The sequence below is a fragment of the Muntiacus reevesi genome, chromosome 1 (assembly GCF_963930625.1).
Source record: "Muntiacus reevesi chromosome 1, mMunRee1.1, whole genome shotgun sequence".
NCBI lineage: Eukaryota > Metazoa > Chordata > Mammalia > Artiodactyla > Cervidae > Muntiacus > Muntiacus reevesi.
Window position 1 is genome coordinate 259,491,271 of NC_089249.1, and position 26,035 is coordinate 259,517,305.

The 26,035-nt window shown below is 36.7% G+C and overlaps 1 protein-coding gene and 1 non-coding gene across 2 annotated transcripts in view; both read right to left on the reverse strand.

Moving 5' to 3' along the window:
* Positions 1–455: 455 nt before the first annotated feature.
* Positions 456–26,035, reverse strand: part of TMEM167A (transmembrane protein 167A) — a 41,720-nt gene continuing 16,140 nt past the window's right edge. Inside the window, exons 2-4 of the mRNA XM_065919087.1 lie at positions 12,166–12,275; positions 7,543–7,577; positions 456–1,370 (exon numbers count right to left, since the gene is read on the reverse strand). Of these exons, the coding sequence (XP_065775159.1) occupies positions 1,300–1,370; positions 7,543–7,577; positions 12,166–12,275 (216 nt within the window). The 3' untranslated portion in view covers positions 456–1,299. The remainder of the gene's footprint in view (positions 1,371–7,542; positions 7,578–12,165; positions 12,276–26,035) is intronic.
* On the reverse strand, positions 10,240–10,374 carry LOC136156497 (small nucleolar RNA U109). Its single transcript, XR_010661039.1, has one exon. It is a non-coding gene; the product is annotated as a small nucleolar RNA U109 (small nucleolar RNA).

Here is a 26,035-nt window from a genome sequence, read left to right on the forward strand (position 1 = left end):
AAAGCTTAGTCTTACCTTTATGGCAATTAATAGCTGACAATAGTATCTAATTATAACTGTAACAGGCAATTTTTAGCTAAGAAGCTCTCCTTAGTTTTGAAATTTTAACTGAATTTTGGTTAACCTTAAATGTTAACCATCAATGTGTAATAACTGCTCTACTACAAAATCTGTAAGTCACATTTCCAAAATTCCTGTTGCCTGGATGAAAATTACTGAAGGTTTTCCTTTATCAACCAAAGCTCAAAGACATTTATGCCATGGCATATGGTAAGTAGATTTGAAAGCTGTTTATCATCACTTACTAAGTTAAACAAGATTCCAGCTCAGGTTGATATACAAGACATAAACTAGATTGAGAGCAATGTATTAAAAAAACAAAAACACAGTTTGTATTTTGGGGTAAATAAAATGTACAGACCTAACACTAAAAAGAATGAAAAACACATCCAAGATTATCATTCTGTAATTGTTCTGTTTAGCTCTTTTTACTCTAAGCATGTAGTCTTATTTGGAGAATGACAGCTGGTCAAATTTTAGCTTAAGACATTTATCCATACTTAACCAGAGGTTTCAGAGATAACACCACTCACGTATTCTGAATTATTTTATGTTAAATAGGAACATTTTCTCAATAGTCTTAACATTTTCTCGTAAGTTACATCTCATTTATCTTCCTCCTAAAGAACTACATAGGCTTGTTTTAAATAGTTTAAACACCTGTAATAAACTACAGATTGCTAAGAGTAGAGGTACTCTGGTTAATGCTCAAAATGATATGGCCAGAGGAAAAGCCAGCATTATTAAATATGAATGCAATCCTTATAAATATGAATGCAGTCCTTACCAACACAAATTGAACCTTTTTTCCCCCCAATAAAAAAGCTAGTCCAAAAAAAAAAAGGTCTCATTCTATAAAGATTTATCATTTCCAAATCACAGTGAAAGGAACTTGAATAATTTACCAATTTTGTTTTCTACTATGTGCCTTAAAGATACCTCACTAAAAACTGGTATCTGGCACAACAGAATGACATATGCAGAATGTAATATTGTAGTGACAGTACTGAGGCTGATTGTTACAGACATATTTAAATTCTGAGTATTAAATGTTGCATCCTAATTATTTATACAGAACATTGGTCCAATAACAAAAATAGAGAACAGCAGCTGAAAGTGTAGCTCATTCAATGTTCAGAGATAAACCATTAACCATTCTTTCCATTATTTTCGGCAGATAGTCCTTTTTTGTCATATTTAAATCTGATGGCAACTGAAGAATTCTGGCATTTTTCCAAGCTACTGTATGAAAAGGATGCTGAAGGCCATCACGATACAGCATACTGCAACATAAGGACTCTTCCGTTCACCTGTTGGAAAAAAGGTAGTTAAATATATTCACGTTAACTGAGTGGCTAACATGAGGTTATTACTACAGGAGACAGGCATGTACAAACCAAGATAAGACTCTTGCCTGTGAAGTCCATACACTTAGGGGCAGGGGCAAAATGAACTACATGCAGCATAAAACTAAGTACACACCAGAATGAATTAAATGATACCTATCTACGACCACCTCTTTGTCATGTCTTTAGAAGACACTGGATTAGCCATTTTAGTGTCACTGCATAAACGTACATATTAAAAAATATAACAAAGAATGTAGGATCAAGACCCAAGAGAAATGATCTCAAGAAGCTTATAAGGGGAAAAAAATAGCATTCCTGAATGAAAATAAACAACTATTCAATAAGACGGCATTTTAAAAATCAACATCACATAGAATGTTTAATAAAAACACATTAGAGAAAACTAAACTATTTCTGAGATGAATTTTGTATCAATTCTTTTATAGTATTACTCTGGGTTAGAGACGTAGAACTTGGAACAATCACTTCTGAATTAGTCAATTTTCACATGTGTTTCAGGGGTGTCTATTTATAGCTGGAGACTTTCCTTTGCATGAAGTAGATCTGGAGTTGGCTTGTGCAGTTGTCTTGCAGAGATCCTATGATTGTGAACTAACTCAAACTTATCTTGTTCGTTCCTGTTTCTTCAATAATGGCAAGACTGTACAAGGCACTGGGCACTTTTATGCTGCCTTGAGGGCACACATGAAAGGAAGAAGGAAGGAAGGAGAAAGAGTGCGGACGTGCTTCTTCTAGGAATAATCCTGAGTATGTACCTGGTTCCTTTATAGAGATGGTGTATATTCCCCTCACCTGTGTTTTTCTATGGTGTTTAAAATAACTTCTTTTCTATTAACTAAGTTCCTTATTTCACTTAGCAAGGTTAGTTAACTACTGCTGGAAAATGTCAATCTTGATCACTCTTATCAACTAAAACCTTGAAGCTCATTATTTTCAGAGCTCCCTCACTGAGACCACAGGGATACAACTGGTAAGTTTTTTATCTTTGTATCTATTCAATGGCAATACTCATAGGACACATTTTACACACATGCAAACAAATTAAACATTTGGTGTTTTTCAGAGTGTTCTATCCACAGACATTTAATGAACTGTGTTCCAACTAAACGAAAATTCAGAAAGTGAGAAAATACAGTTTTCACAATATTATCTCAACTGGAAAAAAAAGAAACTAGAAAATATTGTTCCTTTTTTTTTTTTTTTTTTTAGCAATGCTGATTCTTTCAGAGTAAAAAACTAAAGTTATCCAACAAAACAATAAGAACAAAAATCAATCAGACCAAAATTTCAAGTAGATCTCATAAGGAAGCCTGTCCCTCTTTCCATGGGGCTAGATACTCTGTCAAATATAGTCTTCTTAAATACTAAAAGAAGAAATTAATACTGTCCTAAATTTGCCATCTGCTAAAAATTAATTTTTGAGGAAGTTTTTCTCTTCCTCATCCTCCAACTTAGAATACTATGATTTACATATGGCTTTCATTATCCTGTTTTTAATTTTCTTAAAAGAGATTGCCATGTGGTAGAGCTAAACATCTTTAGCTGAACTAGGGTAAGAATGTTACTTCTTGTCTGGTCTTAGGTCTCTATAAGTGAATGTGAAACAGTTGCTGTAATGTGATGTGTAACATGATAAGATGATCTGGCTGGGTCTTTTCCCATTAAAATTGCATCCTTTCTTTGTGGATCTATTCTGTGTCAAGATAAGAGAGGAACATGTGGTTGAGAAAGCAGCATATCAGTACCAACATTTTCTAAAACACTTTGCCAAAATGAAAAGCTAATGGTTTTCACATAATTGGCAAAAGTGAATAACTGAACTATTTATTCACGCAGTCAAGAGAGGAAAATGGAAATACATGGGCAAGCAAAAAAAGAAAAGGCATAGTTTATAATTAGACATAAAAATAGATAATACTAACAGGATATCATTAAGAAAGCTATAAACTAGATGTTTGAAACCTTTACCTACAGTTCCAAGCAACAATTGTGAGCAAAGTCACCTGGATTAGTTACTGAGTTGTACAATGTTCTCTAATTTATTACATAAAAAATGGATTTAAAATGCCATAACATTTTATTCACCACAAGTCAATAATTTTAATGTTCATATGACCCTAATCCTGAATATTTATTGGAAAGACTGATGCTGAAGCTAAAACTTCAATACTCTGGCCACCTGATGCGAAGAACTGATTCATTGGAAAAGATCCTGATGCTGGGAAAGATTGAAGGCAGGATGAGATGGTTGGATGGCATCATCGACTCAATGGACATGAGTTTGAGTAAGGTCGGGAGGTGGTGCTAGACAGGGAAGCCTGGCATGCTGCAGCAGTCCATTGGGTTGGAGAGTCTGACACAACTGAGTGACTGAACTGAAATGATGACTCTAATCCAGTGATATTCTTCTATTCCCTCAAACTGTCCATGTTTTTTTTTTTTTTTTTACCGAATAGCTGATTTACAATGTTTTAGGTATACAGCAAAGTGTTCAGTTGTGCATCCACATACATATATACATACACATATGTATTTATATATTCTTTTTCAGATTTATTTCCATTAAAGATATTACAATATAGTGAATATAGTTCCTTGTGCTAATTGTGCTGTGTTTAGTCGCCCAGTCGTGTCCGACTCTTTGTGACCCCATGAAATGTAGCCCGCCAGGCTCCTCTGTCAATGGGGGTTCTCCTGTCAATAATGCTGGAGTGGGTTGCCATGCCCTCCTCCAGGGGATCTTTCCAAACCCAGGGATCGACCCAGGTCTCCTGCATTGCAAGCAGATTCTTTACCTTCTGACCACCATAGTAGATACTTGTTATTTATCTATTTTGTATGTAATAGTATTTGTTAATCTCAATTTCTTAATATATCTGCCCCCCCCTTTGTTTTCAATGTCTGCAAGTCTATTTCTATGTTGTAAATAAATTCAAGATTCTTCTTGTGAGTGGTACAATATATTTGTCTTCTCTGTCTGACTTACTTCACTTAGTATGATAATCTCTAGGTCCATCCAGGTTGCTGCAAATGGCATTATTTTATTCCTTTTTTTTTAATGGCTGAGTGATATTCTACAGCTGCAATGAGCATTGGGGTGCATATATCTTTTCCTTTTCAAATGATGGTTTTCTCTGGATATATGCCAAGGAATGTGATTGCTTAATCATATGGTAACTCATTTTTTGTTTAAGGGATCTCCATACTGTTCTCCACAGTGGCTGTGCCAATTTACAACAATAGTGCAGGACTGTTCCTTTTTCTCCACGCCCTCTCTACCATTTATTATTCAATGGCCACTAATGACGGCCATTCTGACCACGAGTGAGGTGATACCTCATTGCAGTTCTGATTTGCATTTCTCTAATAATTAACGATGTTAAGCATCATTTCATGTGCCTATTCATGTATGTCTTTTATGAAGAAATTGTTTAATATTGAATTGTACAAGCTGTTTGCATACTTTGGAAATTAATTTCCTTGTTGGTCACATCATTTGCAAGTATTTTCTCCCATTCCATAGACTGTCATTTTGTTTATGGTGTCCTTTGCTGTGAAAACACATGTAAGTGTGATTAGGTCCTATTTGTTTATTTTTGCTTTTGTTTCCTTTAGGAGTTGGATCCAAAATAATACAGCTGCAATTTATGTCAGAGAGTCTTCTGCCTATATTTTCCTCTAGAAGTCTCACAGTATCTAGTCTTAAGATATTTAAAATAAAGACCTAAATATGTGTTTATTTTTGTATGTTGTTAGAGAATGTTCTAATTCCATTCTTTTACCTGCCGCTATAGTTTTTCCAGCACCACTTACTGAAGAGACTTTTTCTCCACTGTATATTCTTGCCTCCACTGTTATAGATTAATTGATCGTAAATGCATGAGGTTTATTTTTGTCCTTTCTCTTAAAGGACACTCACAAAATTTCACATGTTTCAGGACCCAGGGCCAAAGCAGTGACATGATAGGAGCCTCAGTCAGACCTACCTTCTGGTCTTGGAGAATCTCCTCGAGAAGCAGAAGGCAACTGTATCTTACCTTGGGCCACAGACACTGGTGGCAGCCATTCTGAGAGTTACTTCAGTCATATGCACACTGGCGGGCACCACTGCAGAATCTTCCCTCTAGCTTATGAGTGCTAGGATTCAACTGTGTCCTTGCCCAACAGCCTACAGGTGACTGCTGAGACACCTCAAGGTAAGCAACCCACCTGATGAGGACAGAGCCACATCCATCAGCAGACATGCTGCCTTAAGAGCCCACAGCTGCCTCTGAACATGGCCCTATCCACCAGAGGGTTCAGTGCCCCATTCTACTTAGCAGTGGGCAGGCACCAGCTCCAGAAACCCATGGAGCCTAGCTCTGCCCTCAGAGAAGACTGCTCTAGCCTCTGGATCAGCCTCACTCCAACAGGGGGCAGACACTAAATGCTAGAAAACCGCAATTCTGCAATCTACAGACTCAGACTGCCCCCTAAGCCCCCATCCCAGCAGGCCAGGCCCTGCCCTGGGTCCAGCTGGGCCATGGTCTGGCCCACTAGCAAGCTAAGCTTCCGCACACCTAGACACCATACCAAACTGAGTCAGGAACCCCTCCCCACCTCCACCAGTGGTGCTGGGAAAACTAGACAGCTACATGTAAAAAAAAAACAAGAAATCAGAACAGCTAGTTCCTCACACTATATATAAAAATAAGCTCAAAATGGATTAAGGACCTAAATGTAGGACTGGAAACCATAAAGTCCTAGAAGAAAATAGAGTGGAATACTCTTTGACATAAATCATATTTTTGGGGATCTAAAAGAAACAAAAGCAAAAATAAACTAATTGGATCTAATTAATGTTAAAAGCTTTTCCACAGCAGAAGAAAACCATCAACAAAATGAAAAGACAACCTATGGAATGAGACAGAATATTTGCTAATGCTATGACTGATAAGGGATTAATATCCAAAATCTATAAACAGCTCATACAACTCAACATCAAAAAAACAATCCAATTAAACCTGGGCAGAAGGCCTGAAGAGAAAGTTTTTCAAAGATGACATACAGATGACCAACAGGCAGATGAAAAGATGATCAACACTATTAATCATCACAGAAATGCAAATTAAAACCAAAATGAGATTTCATCTCACACCTATTAGAATGGTTATCATCAGAAGGGACACAACAAATGTTGCTGAGGATGTGGTATTGGTGGAAATGTAAATTAATGCAGCCTTTGTGGAAAAGGAGGTTTCTCAGTAAAAACAGACTACAATATGACCCAGCAATTCAAACATACAATATGACCCAGCAATAAGACCACAGAACTGGTCTGTGGCCCAGAGGTTGAGGAGCCCTGTTACATAATATTTTGCATCAACTACACTTCAATTAAAAAAAAATTATTGGGGAATAAAGTACATTTTAATTCATTTACTTACCAATTATTTGAGAATCTAGTATGTGCTGGGCATTGTGTTAAATACTATATATGATGTTATGGGACAATGAATATTAATGTATATTGTTATCTAACCATTTACACACTTAAGATGCTACTAACTTTATTATGAAAAGTTAGAAGATATCCACATTTACACAAAGTTCAAGAACGATCACATACATGGATTCAAAAGATGAAATAGTTCATATTTTCTAAAAGCAACTAGTAAGATTCTATGACTTACCAGAGGGCACTTAGATAGCTGTTCAGCAAGCCTTTCATTAAATGGAAAAATCATCCTCAGTTATCAAAATGGTACACATTATGTGGAACAGCATGCTCTATACTATGTGTGCATAAAACTATATATACTTGGCTGTAATCTCCTCAAAACCAGGAATGCATACTGTTTACTGTCTAAATTACAGAGACCTTTGTCCTGCTTTCCATCTCCCTATCAGTGAATATTAGAAGGTATCTGTGAAATCGTTTTACACAGTGTCAAGAGAAGAGTTATGTGGAACTCTATGAAGTACTGCTAAAAGGGACACAACTGGGAAGTTTGCACTTTAAAAACTGACATTTTGATTTGTTTGAATATAACTGGCCAACAGTTTACAGCATAAGAAAGTAGAGGGATTAAAAAAAAAACAGAAAGTAGAGAGATAATAGACAGATACTCACCAATTCTGGCACACTTCCAAAATATACCCAACAACCTGCAGAAAATAAAAAAGTAGCTACGGATTACTGGGAAAGACAAATTATTCAGTATCATATAGGTAATTTATTACATACCAGCATTTTAACTGCTGATGCATTGTTTTAAACTGAAATTCATTCGATATTGAGCCACTACTTGTATACAACAGTAGGACACAATAGCTTATCAACCATCAGTGTACAGAAACTATTAGAAATTGGAATATGTGGTCTCACAGGTTGGGCCCAAAGTAAATTAATGTAAGAATGGCAAAAATGTGCACAAGAGCTTACTATTAAAAGATTAATTCAGTCAACTTCAAGTGCTTTACCTTCAAAAGTGGAAAACACATAACGCTGATTTAAATAAGCATTAATTTTGAAAAAACAGTAAATGGACACAGTTGGTTTTGGATAAATTTTGACATTAACTGAAAAAATTTTTTACTGAATATAGTTCTATATTTAAATCATCTATAATTATGAACTCCAGTGACAGTATTTACATGACCATAACATTAAATGAGGAGGAATACAAAAATATGAGCCTATATTTCAATGTATATATTCAATATAACATTTCAAGATAAGAAAACCCTAGTTTAGGGATATTGTATATGAAACTATAATTTCATATGAAATTTAAAATATATATTTAAAATACATATATTCTGGAAATAATAAAAATTAGACTAATATTTGTATTTCAAGCCCATTAATAAATATATTATAAATACATAATATATGGATATATTGCTTATTTTGCATGTATTAAAAAATACCAGCTTAAAAAAATGACATGCAATGAATAGAGATATTTGAAAAAAAAATTATAGACAATTATTTTGATGTGACAAAAGAACAGAAATATAAATAGTATTACACATGGTTACAAATCAAGATAAATTAACATTAAAATTACTGCAGTGAATTAGAATTGTTATAGGAAGAAAATCATGTATATATTTGAGAGAAATTATATTTTCTTTGCCCAAAGAGATGGCTGGCAATAAATCATTATTTTGGAATGGTTAACACTAAAAAAAAAAAAAAAAAAAAAAATGCTGACTCAATTAAGTTCCAAACACGTTCCTCCTCTGAAGTATACAGTAATTTCCTGACATCAAAGCGAAAAGTCCCTTAGTGCAGATTAAATGAAATGGGCAAAAATATAAGTATTGTGAAGGATGGGAATTCTGACAGGTGAAACAACTTCACTATAGGAATAAAAAGGACAAATGTATACTCTTGAAAGCAAAGGATCAGGGCTAAACTGTGCCTAAATTCAATTCTACTTAACTGGCTACATAACTGTGAGCAGGTTATTTTAACTCATTATCTCATTCTCACAGGGTTGCCATTAGTATTAAATGAGCTATTACACAGAAAATCTTTAGAATAGTGACTAACATGTGCTGTGTTCAATATTACATAGGCTAAAGGTATGGACAATAACTCCAGGTATCACTAACATTGGTTTACACTTCATCAAAAAAATGGAAGACAACTAGTTAGTGATCTGCAATGCCCAGCAAACTTGATTCTAAAAATCTGTTGATTATAAAATGAATTATTGACTCAAAGTTGCTCTGTTTGAGGTATTCAGAAGTAGGACACCTGAAGTTCCTCTATGGGAAGCTTAAGGCCGTTCAGAACAGTCTGAAACCATATCATCACAGTCAAGGTCTTTTCAGGTCTTATAGTCTAGAAATTAGCATCAAAGCATCAGTAGGAAATTGGTGTAACAGAGCGTATTAAAAGCTACTTAAATGGAAAAAAATTCCTAATTTGGCAACATGAGAGATTAATTGGTACTGCTTTGGCCTTTTCCACATATTTCCCTACCTAGACATTTACATAATATCCCAAATGCTAAAAGGAACTTAAGCTGGTAAACAATACAAATATGCTGCTTAGTTTTTAAAGACATAAACCAATAAGCATATATGTTGATAAAATTATAAAGTCTCTGAAAATAGGAAACTAGACAAAATAGCAACTCTTTTTTGCTGCTTTTAAGTTCTATGCTATTTGAAGCAGCAAAATATGAAGTTGCTATTTTCAACAGTGAAGTTATTAAGAACTCATTTTATCTAATTGGTCCAGATATCTTCACTTAAGCATGGAACACTCAGTATAATCAAAGGAAAGTTTATTATGAGTTTCATAAATATACATTTTTAACAGAAAAGAACAAGGACCAGTAAAAATGTCTTCCACAGAAATTATTTCATTTGTACAAGTCAAAATAAAAGGAGCTTAACATTTGTATAGAGACAATGTTTTGGGGGCTTCTGTTGTGGCTCAGTGGTAAAGAATCTACCTGCCAAAGTAGGAGACACAGGTTTGACCCCTGATCTGGGAAGATCCCACATGCTGAGGAGCAACTAAGCCCATGGGCCACAGGAATTGAGCCCACGTGCTGCAACTACTGAAGCTTGCCTGGCCCAGAGCCCATGCTCCTCAGTAAGAGAAGACACTGCAATGAGATGCCTGCACACCACAACTAGCGAGTAGCTCCCACTTGCTGCAAATAGAGAAAAGCCCATGTGGCAAGCAACGAAGACCCAGCACAGTCAAAAGCAAACAAAACAAACAGTTTTCCAAAAAAGCTTTCAAACAGCTAACTGTATCATATATACTATAAAATGTAAAAATAGGCATGCTATTTCTTTGGTTTTATGTAGGAGAAGTATACTACTGCTCAACCTCTACTGTAAGGTTGGCAGCCCTGAGAACTCCTTTTTTAATGTAGCATGTAGTGGATGCATTCCTGCTTCCAAAGGAATGAGAAGCAGACATTTCCACATGCAGCCTACTTTGTCGCAGCACTAGAAAAGTACAAATACTCTGTTCTACCACTATGTGATTATTCATGAGTGAAATAAACAAATTCTTTATTAAACATTATGTATCAGAAATCTAAACTAACAATCGATGAGATTGTTTACTGGATTCTACCATATGCTTTGTTGTTTTGTTTAGTTGCTAAGTTGGGTCTGACTTTGCGACCCCATGAACTATAGCCTGCCAGGCTCCTCTGTTCATGGGATTTCCCAGGCAAGAATATTGGAGTGGGTTGCCATTTCCTTTTCCAGAGGATCTTCCCAACCCAGCAATTGAATCTGTTCCTTCTGCATTGGCAGGTGGTCTTCACTGCTGAGCCACCAGAGAAACCCACAGGGGATTGCAGAGAAAGGGAAGGAGGAAATAAAATTGTTTAGCTGAGTAGCAAGGCTTCTTGTACAACTAAGCACCAAATAAAATTATATAATTTAAACAAAGGGACTGAAGACTCAGTGCAATATGAGTTCAGAGAAAAGGTGGAATGGTAAGAACATAATCTCTACAAAGGAAGTGAGGTGTTCTCAGAAAAACCCATGGACAAATAACATCTGTTTTCACCTTCAGTAGGTTAAATAAAATGCCTTGGGCCAATAGAGACAGATCATCAGTTTATTGGAACAAGATTATAGATTTTCATTATCAAAAACTGGGTAGGGGTTCTCTATGCCTTTATAGCTGTTCAAACAAACCTACATAATAAAAAGAAATAGTAACAAGAGCCAAATGATTTAGATAATGGAATGTTTGAATAAATGTTAATTATGACCCCAAAGATATAATGCAGTTGAAGGAAAGATAATTATTTTCTCTCATAGTTGAATATCTACTACCTTGCTTCTTGTAGGAGATTTTTTTTTAGTGGAAAAACAGAGCCTGATTTTGCAGTATCCTAATTAGAACTTTCCCTTTCCATCAAAAACAAAAAAGGTGGAGATAATTAATTATTCCTATGTGAAGTATTCTATTTCATCCTATTATTTCTTAAGATGATTAAGGATCTTACCATGAAAGGATCAAGACAATTATTCACAGAATTAATCTATAAGGCAAAGAAAGTTCAGACAGTTTTCACCATATGGTCTCTGCTTTTAGCATAGCTGTCCTGGTTGAACTCAACATGTATTTCTGTATGAGGAATATGGCACTTAAAAATTTTAGGTCTACGTGGTATCACATTAAGCTCAATTTTGGTAGGAGTGTAACATACAATTAAAAGGGATGTGACATGCCCCAAACTTAACTTTTATTATTGCTTTAAGAAAGCTAAATTTCTCCAAAGATGTTTGCTTTATGATACAGCTGGGAGCCTATATGATTAGAGCAGTCCTGGAGTGGAGATGGAATGTCTATATTAGCACTGTAGTGGACACAGTGCTTATAAACTGTTTAACGCTTTCAAAATAAGATAATGGATTTTACTATTAAAAAAGAAGGCCAAACCCTGTCTTTGAAACTACTAAACTGTAGCTATAATTTCAGAAAGAAAAACTATCTCATCTTTTAAAATACACTTTTTTTTTCCCCAGTCCAGCACACGTCAGGTCACTTCTGATATTTATCTTTTTAGTAAAAATCTATGAATATAAAGATTTGGATTTTTAAAAAACAAGGAAAAACAATGGAAAAAGTTATTTTTACATAATTTAGTTATACAAACTAAATTACATATAGAAATTAAATTACTTAATGACTTTCAATAGTTGGCATTTACTATCTCTAAGAACTAACTTGGGTGATTAAACATTATTAGTAACATACCCAGTTTTATTTCTGTCCAGGAGGCTGGGTGCCAAGGATCGGATATAAGCACAGGTACATATAAGCAGCAAGATTACAGTCAACAGACTCTGAAAATTGAAAATGGCAGACTAAAAAGAGAAAAAGAAAAATTAATGTCACAAGATAAACTGCATAGGTAAAAAAATGTCAGACAATTCCATATTAAGAATCATATTTTTTTCTTCAAAAAGGCAAACAGAATGACATGTCTGAGAACACTTTTTAAAAGCAAGAAGAAGGTGAAGTGGCTCAGTCATGTCCAACTCTTTCTGACCCCTTGGACTGTAGCCTACCAGGCTCCTCTGTCCATGGAACTTTCCAGGCAAGAGTTCTGGAGTGGGTTGCCATTTCCTTCTCCAGGGGATCTTCCCAACCCAGGGATCGAACCCGGGTCTCCTGCATTGCAGGCAGAGCCTTTACCATCTGAGCCACTAGCGAAGCCTTAAAAGCAAAATCACAAGGTATTTTGAGAGCATACCTTCTTCTCCATTCTTTGGGCTAAAGAATTCAAAAGATGCAACAAAAACTCTAAATTCAAGAACTTAAAAATACCACCCAAAATGTTTCAAATCCAAAACAGCTCACCAAAGCCGAACCAATAATTAATACAGATGTCCTAGGATTCCAGACTACTAGGCAGAACATATGGTCTCCAAGCTCTGCAAGTAAGCTGGCTATGTAACCTCAGTTGAATACTGACCTCTCTAAATCTCTGTTTCACATCAGTAAAACTAGGCGGAGAATGGGGAGACAGACTCAATGCTGGCTCAAGATTTTTCAATTCTGAAATTCTTTTAGAATAAGAATGATTTAAGTAGTCATGTTCCATGCATTGACTGATAGCTGTCAATTAGGTTTTGGTGAAAAAAAGTACTTGCTCATTCACTGCTGATACTTAAAGTTATTAAGATAAAAAATTTAATACAAGAATCTGTTCTTAAATAAAACTGTTACACATATATCATAATGCAGCAGCAGCATCCCTAAAGAGTAGACAAACTGAATCTCCAGCACCTAACTATCCATCAGTCACACAGTGGGAGCCCGATCAGAGGTGGTGGAATAAATAAAACAATTTTTTAAAAGTAGAGGAATACTACTGTACATACAATAAAGAACAACTTTTCTACTATATACACAGGTTGCTAAAATATATCAGTCTCACACAACAGCCAACAATATGTTTACTTAGTAGACTCAGAAGTTCTTCCTGAGGGGGATCAAGATGGTGGAGTAGTAGGATGTGAAACTCACCTTCACCAACAAAACACATCAACATGTGGAATAATTCTCACAGAAAACCAACTGGAAATGGGCAGATCTCCTATATAAAAAAGCTGCAAGAAACATCTCCATGTAACCAGGTAGGACAGGGAAGAAAAAAAGCATCAAGATGGGACATCAAGATGCCTCTGGTAGGCATGTGTAAAGGAGAAAGGGTCTACCCAGGTAGGCTTGGGAAGCATCCTTGCCTGCTGGGACAGACAGAGGGGTCTCAGGGGCCTAGACTTGATCGGAATCTGTGCATGCTGGCTTGCTAACAGTCAGGGTGGAAACAGACTGGTGCTGATGGCTGCACCTCACCACATTCCCAGTCAAAGTGTGAATCACGTTGGGCTACAAATATGTACAGCAGCTAAGCAGTGAATCTTGGCAGATATGCTCTGCAGGAGGACTCCATCTATTAATAGCTGCAAGGAGCCAGCTCTCAGGGTCTGGACTGTGTTCCTGGTCTAGCTACAGAGCCCACAGTCCCGAGGCAGGAGGAAGATGGGCACCCACCAGAGTAAAGTAACTAGAGATTCACTGCCTATGGACTCAAACTCCAAGACAAGAATAGCAGCACAAATAAGGGAGGAGGCTGGGCCCTGCCCAGACCACACATTTGTCATTCAGCTCTCATTCATTTCTCATTTAGGGAGTCAGGAGACCTCCTCAACCACATTCCTGCAGAAAGGCTCCCTGGAGGTCAAAGCAGGAGTGATGTCAAGGGATATTCCACCCATCTGCCTTTTTGGTAGAAGTCATCTTGGCTAAGAGATGTGTGCTCATACATGGGAGGATCCTGAGATATACCAAATATAGACTGTGAACCAGGCAAATCAAAATGACTGGCCAAAAGAAACCCAAAGAAATTACCCCATAAAAGTAATTCAAACTGCCATGAGGATGTGACTCAGCAACTCTCTGAAGTCTGCCCGTGTGTCTGTCCACACATACTGTACTTTTTTTTACCCCGTTTAACAAATACTTTACTTGTTTCACTACTTTCCAACTTTGTGGGCATTCTTTTCTGCAAAGTTGAAGGGCCAGGGTCTTGTCACTGATCACTGGTCTAATGGCTAGGACTGGTATTCTCACTGCCATACCCTGGCCTCAGTCTCTGGGTGGGAACTCAAGCCCTGCTTCAAGCTGCTACAGGCTGAAGCCACCTGAGATCAGTCTGAAGCACCCTCAAGTGGAGGTGGGGGTAAAGGGGAAATGAGTGGGCGGGTGGGTCTGGGTTTTGGCAGCGGTACTTGGTGGACTGTGATATGCACAGAAAGGCATGTCTCCAGTAGAGAGCCCCTGTGGAGGAGTACTCCGTGCTCCAGGTCCACCCACTTCCCACTTCTGCTTGGAGCTGGATCTGAGGTGGACAGGTCCTGAGAGAGGCCTGCCACAGAGGCAGTTAAGGTCCCAGGAAACAGCACAATCATCTTGATTCATGTAGCCACAGTGCCCTGGCCCCCAGCACCAGTCCACTCTGCACCACAGCCTACAGCTTAGCACTATATCTGGGACAAACACAATGGAAAAAGAGAAGCAATTTGGGGCTGCTTATGGGCAGAACTGCAGCTGTCAAAAATATTGCACTCACACAGACTATACAGGGATGCTCCCATATTAAAAACACACCTTCAAATCGATAGTAAAGAACTGTTTTTCTTAAATTCATAGAGACAGAATGAAGTTAAGACAGATGAAAAAGCAGAGGAACTACTCAGATTTAAAAGAATAAGAGAAATTCCCCTGAAAGAAATAAAACAGCCCTCACCAGTCTCCCAGATCCGGAGTTCAAAAAGGAAGAAAAATGTTATAGGAATTAAAAAAGATAACTGACAGAAGTTCAGATCACTGTAACAAGGAACTAGCAACTCTAAACATGAACCAATCAAAGGTAGACAATACAATTGCTAAGTTAAGAGCCAATCTAGATGCAATCAACAACAGACTAAATTACAGAGAAGAACAAATAAGTGATCTGGAGAACAGAATGATGGCAATCACTCAATCAGAACAGTTGAAGAAAAAAATTCTAAAAATATAAACAAGAGATCTCTGCTGTGTCATTTTGTTGTTGTTGTCATTTAGTCACCAATGACGTCCAACTCTCTTGCGATCCTCACGGACTGTAGCCCACTAGGCTCCTCTGTTCGTGGGATTCCCCACGTAACAATACCAGGTTGCCAAATCTTTCTCCAGTCAATGTTCCTGATCCAGGGGTCAATCCTGCATCTCCTGCATCAGTAGGTAGATTCTTTACCACTGAGCCTTCAGAGAAGTCCATCTGGTGTATCATTAACTGTAACAACATTCACAATTCAGGGGTCCAAGAAGAAGAGAAATAAAAGGGGACTGAGTAAATCAGGGCTAAAAACTTTCCAAACCAAAAGAAAGAAACAGATACTCAGGTACAGGAAGCACAGAGGGTCCCCTAAAAGATGAAAGCAAACAGAACCACACCAACACACATCATAGTTAAAATGGCAAAAATTAAAGACAAAGACAGAAGTCTAAAAGTAGCAAGAGAAAACCAAAGAGTCATATTCAAGAGAAACACCATAAGGCTATCAGCTGAATTTTCTGCAGAAACTCTGTAGGTCAGAAGCATGATATACTCAAAAAGTTCTGAAAGAGAAAAACCTACAACATACTAAACCCTGCAAGATTATCATTTAGAATAGAAAGATAAAGAATTTCTCAGACAAGCAAAAATTAAAAGAATACAGCAATTCTAAACCTACCCTAGAAGAAATACTGAAAGGTTTTCTCTAAAGAGAAAAGAAGCAAGACTTAATAGGAAAGGGGAAATTACAATAGGAAAGGCAAGCATATAAAAGGATTAAGATCATTTAAATAAGCCAGTACATTGATTGAAAAACAAGAAAAAAATGATAAAACGCAAGTAGACATAGTTATGTGTCAATATACTTAAAAACCTGGTTCACCACAAATCAAAAATATACACTAGACTCATAAAAATCAAACAGAAGGGAAATCAAGCATAATACAAAAGAAAACCAACAAACCACAAAAGAAAAAAACAAAAAGAAGAAATCAACAAAGTACAAAAGCATCTGGAAAACAAGGTTGAAAATGGCAATAAGTACACATTCATCAAGAGCTACTTTAAATGTCAATGGACTAAATGACCTGATCTAAAGACAAAGAGAGGCAGATTAGATGAAAAATAAGACACTACAATATGCCACCTACAAAAGACTAACTTCAGGGTTAAGAACATACAGATTGAAAGTTAGTAGATGGAAAAAGATATTTCATGGAATTGGAAATGATAAGAAATTGGTGGTAGCAGTATTCATATTAGACAAAGGAGACTTAAAGTCCATAAAGAAAGGCAGGAAGGACATTATATAATAATAAATGGATAAAAACAACCAGAGGGTCTTATACTAATTACATATATACATCAATGGTCAGATCTTTCAGACAGAAAATCAGTAAAGAAACAGATACCCTATATGACACATCAGACCAGTGGGACTTGATATCTACAAGACACTACATCTCCAAAAATCAGAATATACTTTTTTTTTAAATAAGCACACATGGAACATTCTCTAGGACAGACCACACACAAGATCACAAAACAAGCCTTAACAGATTTAAGAGCACAGAAATTACCTTAAGCATCTTTTCTGACCACAATGGTATGAAAGTAGACATCAACCACAGGGGGGAAAAAACAGGAAAAGAACAAACATATGGAGACTAAACAACATGCTACAATGATGAAATAAAAGAAAAAAAAATACCTTGAAACAAATGACAATGAAAACATGTATGCTCAGTCACTAAGTTGTGTCTGGCTCTTTGAAGCCCCGTGGACTGTAGTCTGCCAGGTTCCTCTGTTCATGGGATTTTCCAGACAAGAATACTGGAGTGGGTTGCCATTTCCTTCTCCAGAGGATCGTCCCAATTCAGGGATCAAACTAGTGTCTTCTGCATCAGCATGTGGATTCTTTACCACTGAGCCACCAGGGCAGCCCCCAAATGAAAACACACCCTTACAAAATCTATGGAATGCAGCAAAAGCAGTTCTAAGAATAAAGTGCATAGAAGCACAGGTCTTCCTCAAGAAACAGGAAAAATCTCTAACAAATAACCTAACTGCCACCTAAAGCAATCAGAAGAACAAACAAACCCCAGTCACCTAAAGGAAGGAAATAATAAAGATCAGAAGACAATAAAATAGAGATTAAAAACAATACAATAGAAAAGATCAGTAAAATTAAGAGCAAGGTTTTTGAAAAGTCAAACATAATCTACAAAATCTAGCCAGGTTTATCAAGAAAAAGAGGGCCTAAATAAACAAAATAAGAAATGGGAAAAAAAAAAAAAGAAATGGAAAAGAAGAAATTACAACTGATACCACAGAAATATAAGAAAATCATAAAAATATAAACAATTATATATCAACTAATTGGACAACCCAGAAGAAATGGATTAGTTTATAGAAACACAAAGCCTGCCGCTGAAATGGAGTGAATATAACTTGAACAGATTGATCAAGTGAAAGAAAACCTGTAATAAAGATTCTCTTTGCAAACAAAAGTCCAGGACTAGGCAGCTTCACTGAGGAAGTCTACCAAACATACAAGGAAGCACTTAAATCTATGCTTCTCAAATTAGTCCCAAAGTTGAAAAGGACAGAATGCTACCAAATTCATTCCATGACACCACTATCACCTTAATACCAAAGCCAGACAAAGACACTACAAAAAAAGAAAATAACAAACCAATATCTTTGATGAATATGGATACAAAAATACTCAAAATATTAGCAAACTGAATCCAATATACATTAAAAGGACTGAACACCATGATCAAGTGGGATTTATCCCAAGGATGCAAAGGTTTTTCAATATTCAGAAATCACTCGATGTGAACAAACTGAAGAATAAAAATAACATAATCACCTCAATAAACACAGAAAATGAATTCAAGCAAAATGCAACATACTTCCATAATAAAAACTATAAAATTAGATATAGAGGAAACATCTCAACACAATAAAGTATATTTAGGACAAACTCACAGGCAACAATTCTCAATGCTGAGAAGCTGAAAGCCTTCCTACTAAATTCAGGAACAAGGGAAGGATGCTCCCTCTTACCAATTCTATTCAACAGTGTTGAAAACCCTACTTACAGCAATCAGACAAAGAAAAGAAATAAAGGGCATTCAAAATGGAAGGGAAGAAGTAAAACTATCTCTGTTTGCAGATGACATGATATACTATTTAGAGAACCCTAAAGTCTCCATACAGAAACTGTTAGAACTAGTAAATAAATTCAGCATGGTAGCAGGATCCAAGTTCAATATACAGAAGTCAGTTGCATTTCTTTACACTAACAATGAACTATCAGAAAGAGAAAGTAAAAAACAATCCTGTTTAAAATTGCATCCTCCCTCCCCCAAATAAAGGCTAGGAATAAATTTATCCAAGTTGCTGAAAAGCTTCTATAATGAAGACTATAAAACACTGCTAAAGGAAACTAAAGACAACTCAAAGAAATGGAAAGGTATCACATGCTCTTGGGTTGGAAGAATTAACACTGTTAAAATAGCCATACTACCCAAAGTAATCTATAGATTTAATGGAATCCATATCAAAACACCTGTGACAGTTTTCACAGAACTAGTAACAATAACCCTAAAATTTACATGGAACTACGTAAGACTCAGAATTTCCAAAGCAATCCTGAGGACAAAGGACAAAGCTGGAAGCCTAAACCCTTTCAGACTTCAGACAAGAATGCACAAAGCTACAATAATCAAAACAGCATCCTATCATTACAAAAATAGACATTTGATCAATGGACAGAATAGAGAGCCCAGTAATAAACCCATACATCCACAGTCAATTTACTGATGACAAAGGAAGTGAGAATATATAATGGAGAAAAGACAATCTCTTCAACAAGTATTGTTGGGAATGCTGGACAGCTATATGAAAATCAATGAAATTGAAATTGAACACTCTCTCACACCATAGACAAAAATAAACTCAAAGTGGATTAAAGACCTAAATATAAATATAAATAAGACATGACAGTATAAAAAGAGAACCCAGGCAAAATATTCTCAGACATAAATTGTAGCAGTATTTTTTTAAGATCAGTTTCACAAGGCAAAAGAAATAAAAGCAAAACAAGCAAATGGGACCTAATCAAACTTAAACACTTTTGCACAGCTAAGGAAACTATCAATAAAACAAAAAGACAACCTATGGAATGGGAGAAAGTATTTGCGCTGGGTGAGATCTACAAGGGGTTAATACAAAAAATATATAAACAGCTCACACAATTCAGGTGAAAAAACACACAACTCAATCAAAAAAATGCTAAACAGTTCAGTTCAGTTGTGTCTGACTCTTTGCGACCCCATGAACCGCAGCATGCCAGGCCTCCCTATCCATCACCAACTTCCGGAGTTTACTCAAACTCATGTTCATTGAGTCGGTGATGCCATCCAACCATCTCATCCTCTGTCGTCCCCTTCTCCTCCTGCCCTCAATCTTTCCCAACATCAGGGGCTTTTCAAATGAGTCAGCTCTTTGCATGAGGGGGCCAAAATATTGGAGTTTCAGCTTCATCATCAGTTCTTCCAATAACACCCAGGACTGATGTCCTTTAGGATTGACTGGTTGGATCTCCTTGCAGTCCAAGGGACTCTCAAGAGTTTTCTCCAACACCACAGTTCAAAAGCATCAATTCTTCAGTGCTCAGCTTTCTTTATAGTCCAACTCTGACATTCATACATGACTACTGGAAAAATCATAGCCTTGACTAGATGGACCTTTGTTGACAGAGTAATGTCTCTGCTTTTTAATATGCTGTCTAGGTTGGTCATAACTTTTCTTCCAAGGAGTAAGCGTCTTTTAATTTCATGGCTGCAATCACCATTGGCAGTGATTTTGAAGCCCCCCAAAATAAAGTTAGCCACTGTTTCCCCATCTATTTGCTATGAAGTGATGGGGCCGGATGCCATTATCTTAGTTTTCTGAATGTTGAACTTTAAGCCAACTTTTTCACTCTCCTCTTTCACTTTCATCAAGAGGCGCTTTAGTTCTTCTTCACTTTCTGCCATGAGGGTGGTGTCATCTGTGTATCTGAGGTTATTGATATTTCTCCTGGCAATCTTGATTCCAGCTTGTGCTTCCTCCAGTCCAGCGTTTCTAATGATGTACTCTGCACAGAAGTTAAATAAGCAGGGTGACAATATACAGACTTGACGTACTCGTTTTCCTATTTCGAACCAGTCTGGTGTCCCATGTCCAGTTCTAACTGTTGCTTCCTGACCTGCATACAGGTTTCTTAAGAGGCAGGTCAGGTGGTCTGGTATTCCCATCTCTTTCAGAATTTTCCACAGTTTATTGTGATCCACACAGTCCAAAGCTTTGGCATTTGTCAATAAAGCAGAAATAGATGTTTTTCTGTAACTCTCGCTTTTTCAATGATCCAGCATCTCTCCAAATAGGTACTTTCAGATGGCCAATAGGTACATTAAAAAATGCTTAACAAGGTTAATTATTAGAGAGATGCAAACCAAAACCACAATGATGTATCATGTATTACCTCACACTGGTCAGAATAACTCTCATCAGAAAGTCTACAAATAACAAATGTTGGAGAGGGTGTGAAGAAAAGGATGCCCTCTTATATCGTTTCTGGGAATGTAAATTGGTGCAGCCACTATGGAAAACAGTATGAAGGTTCCTTTAAAAGGGGAAAACAGACCTATCATGTGATCCAGCAATCCTACTCCTTGGCATATATCAGGAAAATATGAAAACTACAATTTCAAAAGACCTCACTTTCATAGTAGCACTGTATATTAGCCAAGTGGTGAAAACTATCCAAGTGCCTATCAACAGAGGATTGGTTTAAGAAGATGTGACACACACACACTGGAAAATTACTCAGCCACGAAAGAGTGAAATACTGCCATTTGCAGCAAAATAAAAATACCTGGAGAACATTACACTAAGCAACGTTTAAGTCAGAGAAAGACAAATATCATACGATATCACTTATATATGTAATGTAAAACATAATAAAAATGAATTAATACACAAAACAGAAAAAAATTCAAAGACATAGAACTCAAACTTATGGTTACTAAAGGGCCAGGGGTGGGGGGAGGGATAAATAAGGAGTATAGGATTAACAGATATACATTATTATACCAAAATAGATAAGCAATAAGAATTTACTGTATAGCACAGGGAATTATATTCAATATTTTATAATAACATATAATGGAAAAAGTATCTGAAAAGTATATCTGATTCCCTTTGCTGAACACCTGAAACTGACAGAATATTGTAAATCAAATCATACTTCAATTAAGTAGAAAGTACTTCTTGAAAAGTGAGGAGTTAGAAAAGAGTTATTAAAAAAAATACTAAGATGAAATTGTTACTTGAAAATAAGTGCTGCCCTAAAAAGCCCAAAAGAATGTAGAGAAAAATGATTATAGATCATAAGGGAATTAAAACTGAGTAAGGTGGATAGGAACATAATATTTAAACTGATACACTGCATAATTATAACATCAACCAGTAGAAAAAGGACTCCATTTATAATAGCAACTAGAACAAAAAGCTAAAATATTCAACATATAGGAACAATCTTAATAAGAAATCTGTAATACTGGCATTAAAGACCAAAATTGACAAAGCCTTAAAACATACTAAAGCACACAAAGGTTGAATGGGTGGGATACCAGGTTTTTATAGCGGCACTGTAAAGCTAATCTGTAAATTTAAAGTGAACCCAACAGCAACAAGTTATTTTTGAAGTTGACAACTGATTTTAAAGTACATATAGAAAAATAGGAAGAATAACCAGAATCCTAAAAAAAGAAACTGTCATAATATTTTTTTAATCTTTTATACATTTTTAATGATTTAATTTACAAACTATTCAAAACATTAAGAAAACTATACATGCTATTTGCCAATATTTTAAGGACAAAAAATCCTCCTGTACAATGCTAAGTGATGGGAAAAACAAGAAATAAGATTCACAATAAGTATATCTGTACTAGGTTAAGACTTTATGTAAGGAAGAGGAGATAATGCAGTGCTCTCTCTCAAACATTTTTCACCTAATTCTCAACTTTTCTGAATTTCTCAAACTTTCAAAGTGTTACTATTATGGGCTGAATAAGGTAAAATTGATTTGTAATTACTGTTTTAATAATTATTTTCATACAGGAAACTATGGGTACATATTCACCCCACTTGAACGATTCTATGATGACCTACAAGACCTCCTAGAACTAACACCAATGAAAGAAGTCCTTTTCATGACAGAGGACTGGAATGCAAAAGTAGGAAGTCAAGAGATACCTGAAGTAAGATGCAAGTTTGGCCTTGGAGTACAAAATGAAGCAGTGCAAAGGCTAACAGAGTTTTGCCAAGAAAACACACTGATGATAGCAAACACAGTCTTCCAACAACACAGGAGACAGTTCTACACATGGACATCACCAGATGGTCAATACCAAAATCAGATTGCTTATATTCTTTTTGGCTGAAGATGGAGAAGCTTTACATAGTCAGCAGAATTAAGACCTGAAGCTGACCATGGCTCAGATCATCAGCTCCTTATTGCAAAATTCAAGCTCAAATTGAAGAAAGTAGGGAAAACCACTAGACCATTCAGGTATGACCTAAATCAAACCCCTTATGGTTATACAGTGGAGGTGACAAATACATCCAAGGCATCAGATCTGGTAGACAGGGTGCCTGAAGAGCTATGGATGGAGGTTCATAACACTGTACAGAAGGTGATGACTAAAACTATCCCCAATAAAGAGAAATGCAAGAAGACAAAATGATTGAGGAGGCCTTACAAATAGCTGAGAAAAGAGAAGTGAATGGCAAAGGAGAAAGGGAAAGATATACCCAACTGAATGCAGAGTTCCAGAATAGCAGGAGAGATAAGAAAGACTTTTTTAGTGAACAATGCAAAGAAATAGAGGAAAGCAACAGAATGGGAAAGACTGAAGACCTCTTCAAGAATATTAGAGATATCAAAGGGACATTTCATGCAAGGATGGATATCAAGGGGACATTTCATGCAAGGATGGGCACAACAAAGGAAAGAAATGGTAAGGACAAAAAAAGAAGCAGAAGAGATTAAGAGGTGGCAAGAATGTACAGAAGAACCGTATTAAAAAGGTCTTAATAACTCAGATAACCACAATGGTATGGTCACTGATCTATAGCCAGACATTCTAGAGATTAAAGTCAAGTGGGCCTCAGAAAACCTAACTACGAACAAAGCTAGTGGAGGTGATGGAATTCCAGCTGAGTTTTTTCAAATCCTAAAAGATGATGCTGTTAAAGTGCTGCACTCAATATGTCAGCAAATTTGGAAAGTCAGCACTGGCCACAGGACTGGAAAAGGTCAGTTTTCATTCTAATTCCAAAGAAAGATAATGCCAAAGAACGTTCAAACTATGATATAATTGCGCTCATTTCACATGCTAGCAAGGTAATGCTCAAAATTCTTCAAGCTAGGCTTCAGCAGTATGTGAACCAAGAATTTCCAGATGTACAAGCTAGGTTTAGAAAAGGCAGAGGAACCAGAAATCAAACTGCCAAAATTTGTTGAATCATAAAAAAAGTAAGGGAATTCCAGAAAATCATCTACTTCTATTTCATTGACTACGCTAAAGTCTTTGACTGTGGGGATCACAACAAACTGGAAAATTCTTAAAGAGCTGAGAATACCAGACCACCTTAGCTGTCTTCTGAAACATCTGTATGTAGGACAAGAAGCAACAGGTAGAATTCTACATGGAACAACTGACTGGTTCAAAATTGAGAAAAGAGTATGAAAAGGATATACAATATCACTCTGTTTATTTAACTTATATGCAGAGTACATCATGTGACATACCAGGCTGGATGAATGACAAGCTTGAATCAAGAGTGCCAGGAGAAATATCAACAACCTCAGATATTTAGATGATATCCCTCTAATGGCAAAAAGTGAAGAGGAACCAAAGAGCCTCTTGAGGAGAGTAAAAAAGCTGGCTTAAAACTCAGTATTCAAAAAAAACTATGGCATCCAGTCCCACCACTTAATGGCAAATAGAAGGGGGAAAACGTGGAAACAGCAACAGATTTTATCTTCTTGGGTTCCAAAATCACTGCTGATAGTGACTGCAGCCAAGAAATTAGAAGACACTTGCTTCTTGGAAGGAAAGCTATAACAGACCTAGATATTGTATTAAAAAGTTTAGACATCATTTTGCAAACAAAGGCTTGTATAGTCAAAGCTATGATGTTTCCAGTAGTCATGTAAGGATGTGAGAGTTGGGCCATAAAGAAAGCTGAATGCCAAAGAATTGATGCTTTTTTTTCCTTTTTCTTTTAATTGGGAGGCTTATTACTTTACAATATTGTGGTGGTTCTGCCATACATTCACATGAATCGATGCTTTTGAATTGTGGTGCTGGAGAAGACTCTTGAGAGTCCTGTGGACTTCAAGGAGATAAAACCAGTCAATCTGAAAGGAAATCAACCCTGACTATTCATTGAAAGGACTGATGCTGAAGCTCCAATACTTGGGCTACCTGATGCAAAGAGCTGACTCATTGGAAAACACCCTGATGCTGGGAAAGACTGAGGCAAAAGGAGAAGAAGGCATCAGAGGATGAGATGGTAAGATAGCATCACTGACTCAATGGACATGAATTTAAGCAAACTCTGGGAGACAGGGAAGGACAGGGAAATGTGAAATGTTCACATCATGTGAAATTCACGGCAGATGAAGCACAAGCTGGAATCAAAATTGCCAGGAGAACACATCATTAGATTTGCAAATGATGTCACACTAATGGGAAAAAGTGAAGAAGAACTAGAGCCTCTTGATGAAGGTGAAAGAGAGCAAAAAAGCTGACTTAAAACTCAACATCCAAAAAACGAAGATCATGGCATACAGTCCCATCATTTAATGGCAAACAGATGGGGAAAAAGTGGGAACAGTGACAGGCTTCATTTTCTTGGGCTCCAAAACCACTGTGTACGGTGACTGCAGCCACAAAATTAAAAAGATGCTTGCTCCTTGGGAGAAAAGCTATGACAAACCTAGCTGTTTTTATTCAGTTGCCCAGTCCTGTCCAACTCTTCACGACCTCATGGGTTGCAGCACACCAGGCCTCCCTGTCCTTCAGCATCTCCCAGTTTGTCCAAGTTCAAGTCTACTGCACTGATGATGCCATCCAGCCATCTCATCCTCTGATGCTTTTCAACACTGTCTAGGTTTGTCATAATTTTCCTGCTAAGAAATAATCATCTTCTGATTTCATGGCTGCAGTCACCATCCACAGTGATTTTAGAGCCCAAGAAGAGGAAATCTGTCACTGCTTCTACCTAGGTCTGACAAACCTAGATGGCTTATTAAAAGCAGAGACATCACTTTGTTTTTCCAGTGGTCATGTACAGATGTGAAAGCTGGACCATGAAGAAGACTGAATACAAGGGATCATAAGAGACTACTATGAACAACTATATACCAATAAAATGGACAACCTGAAAGAAAAG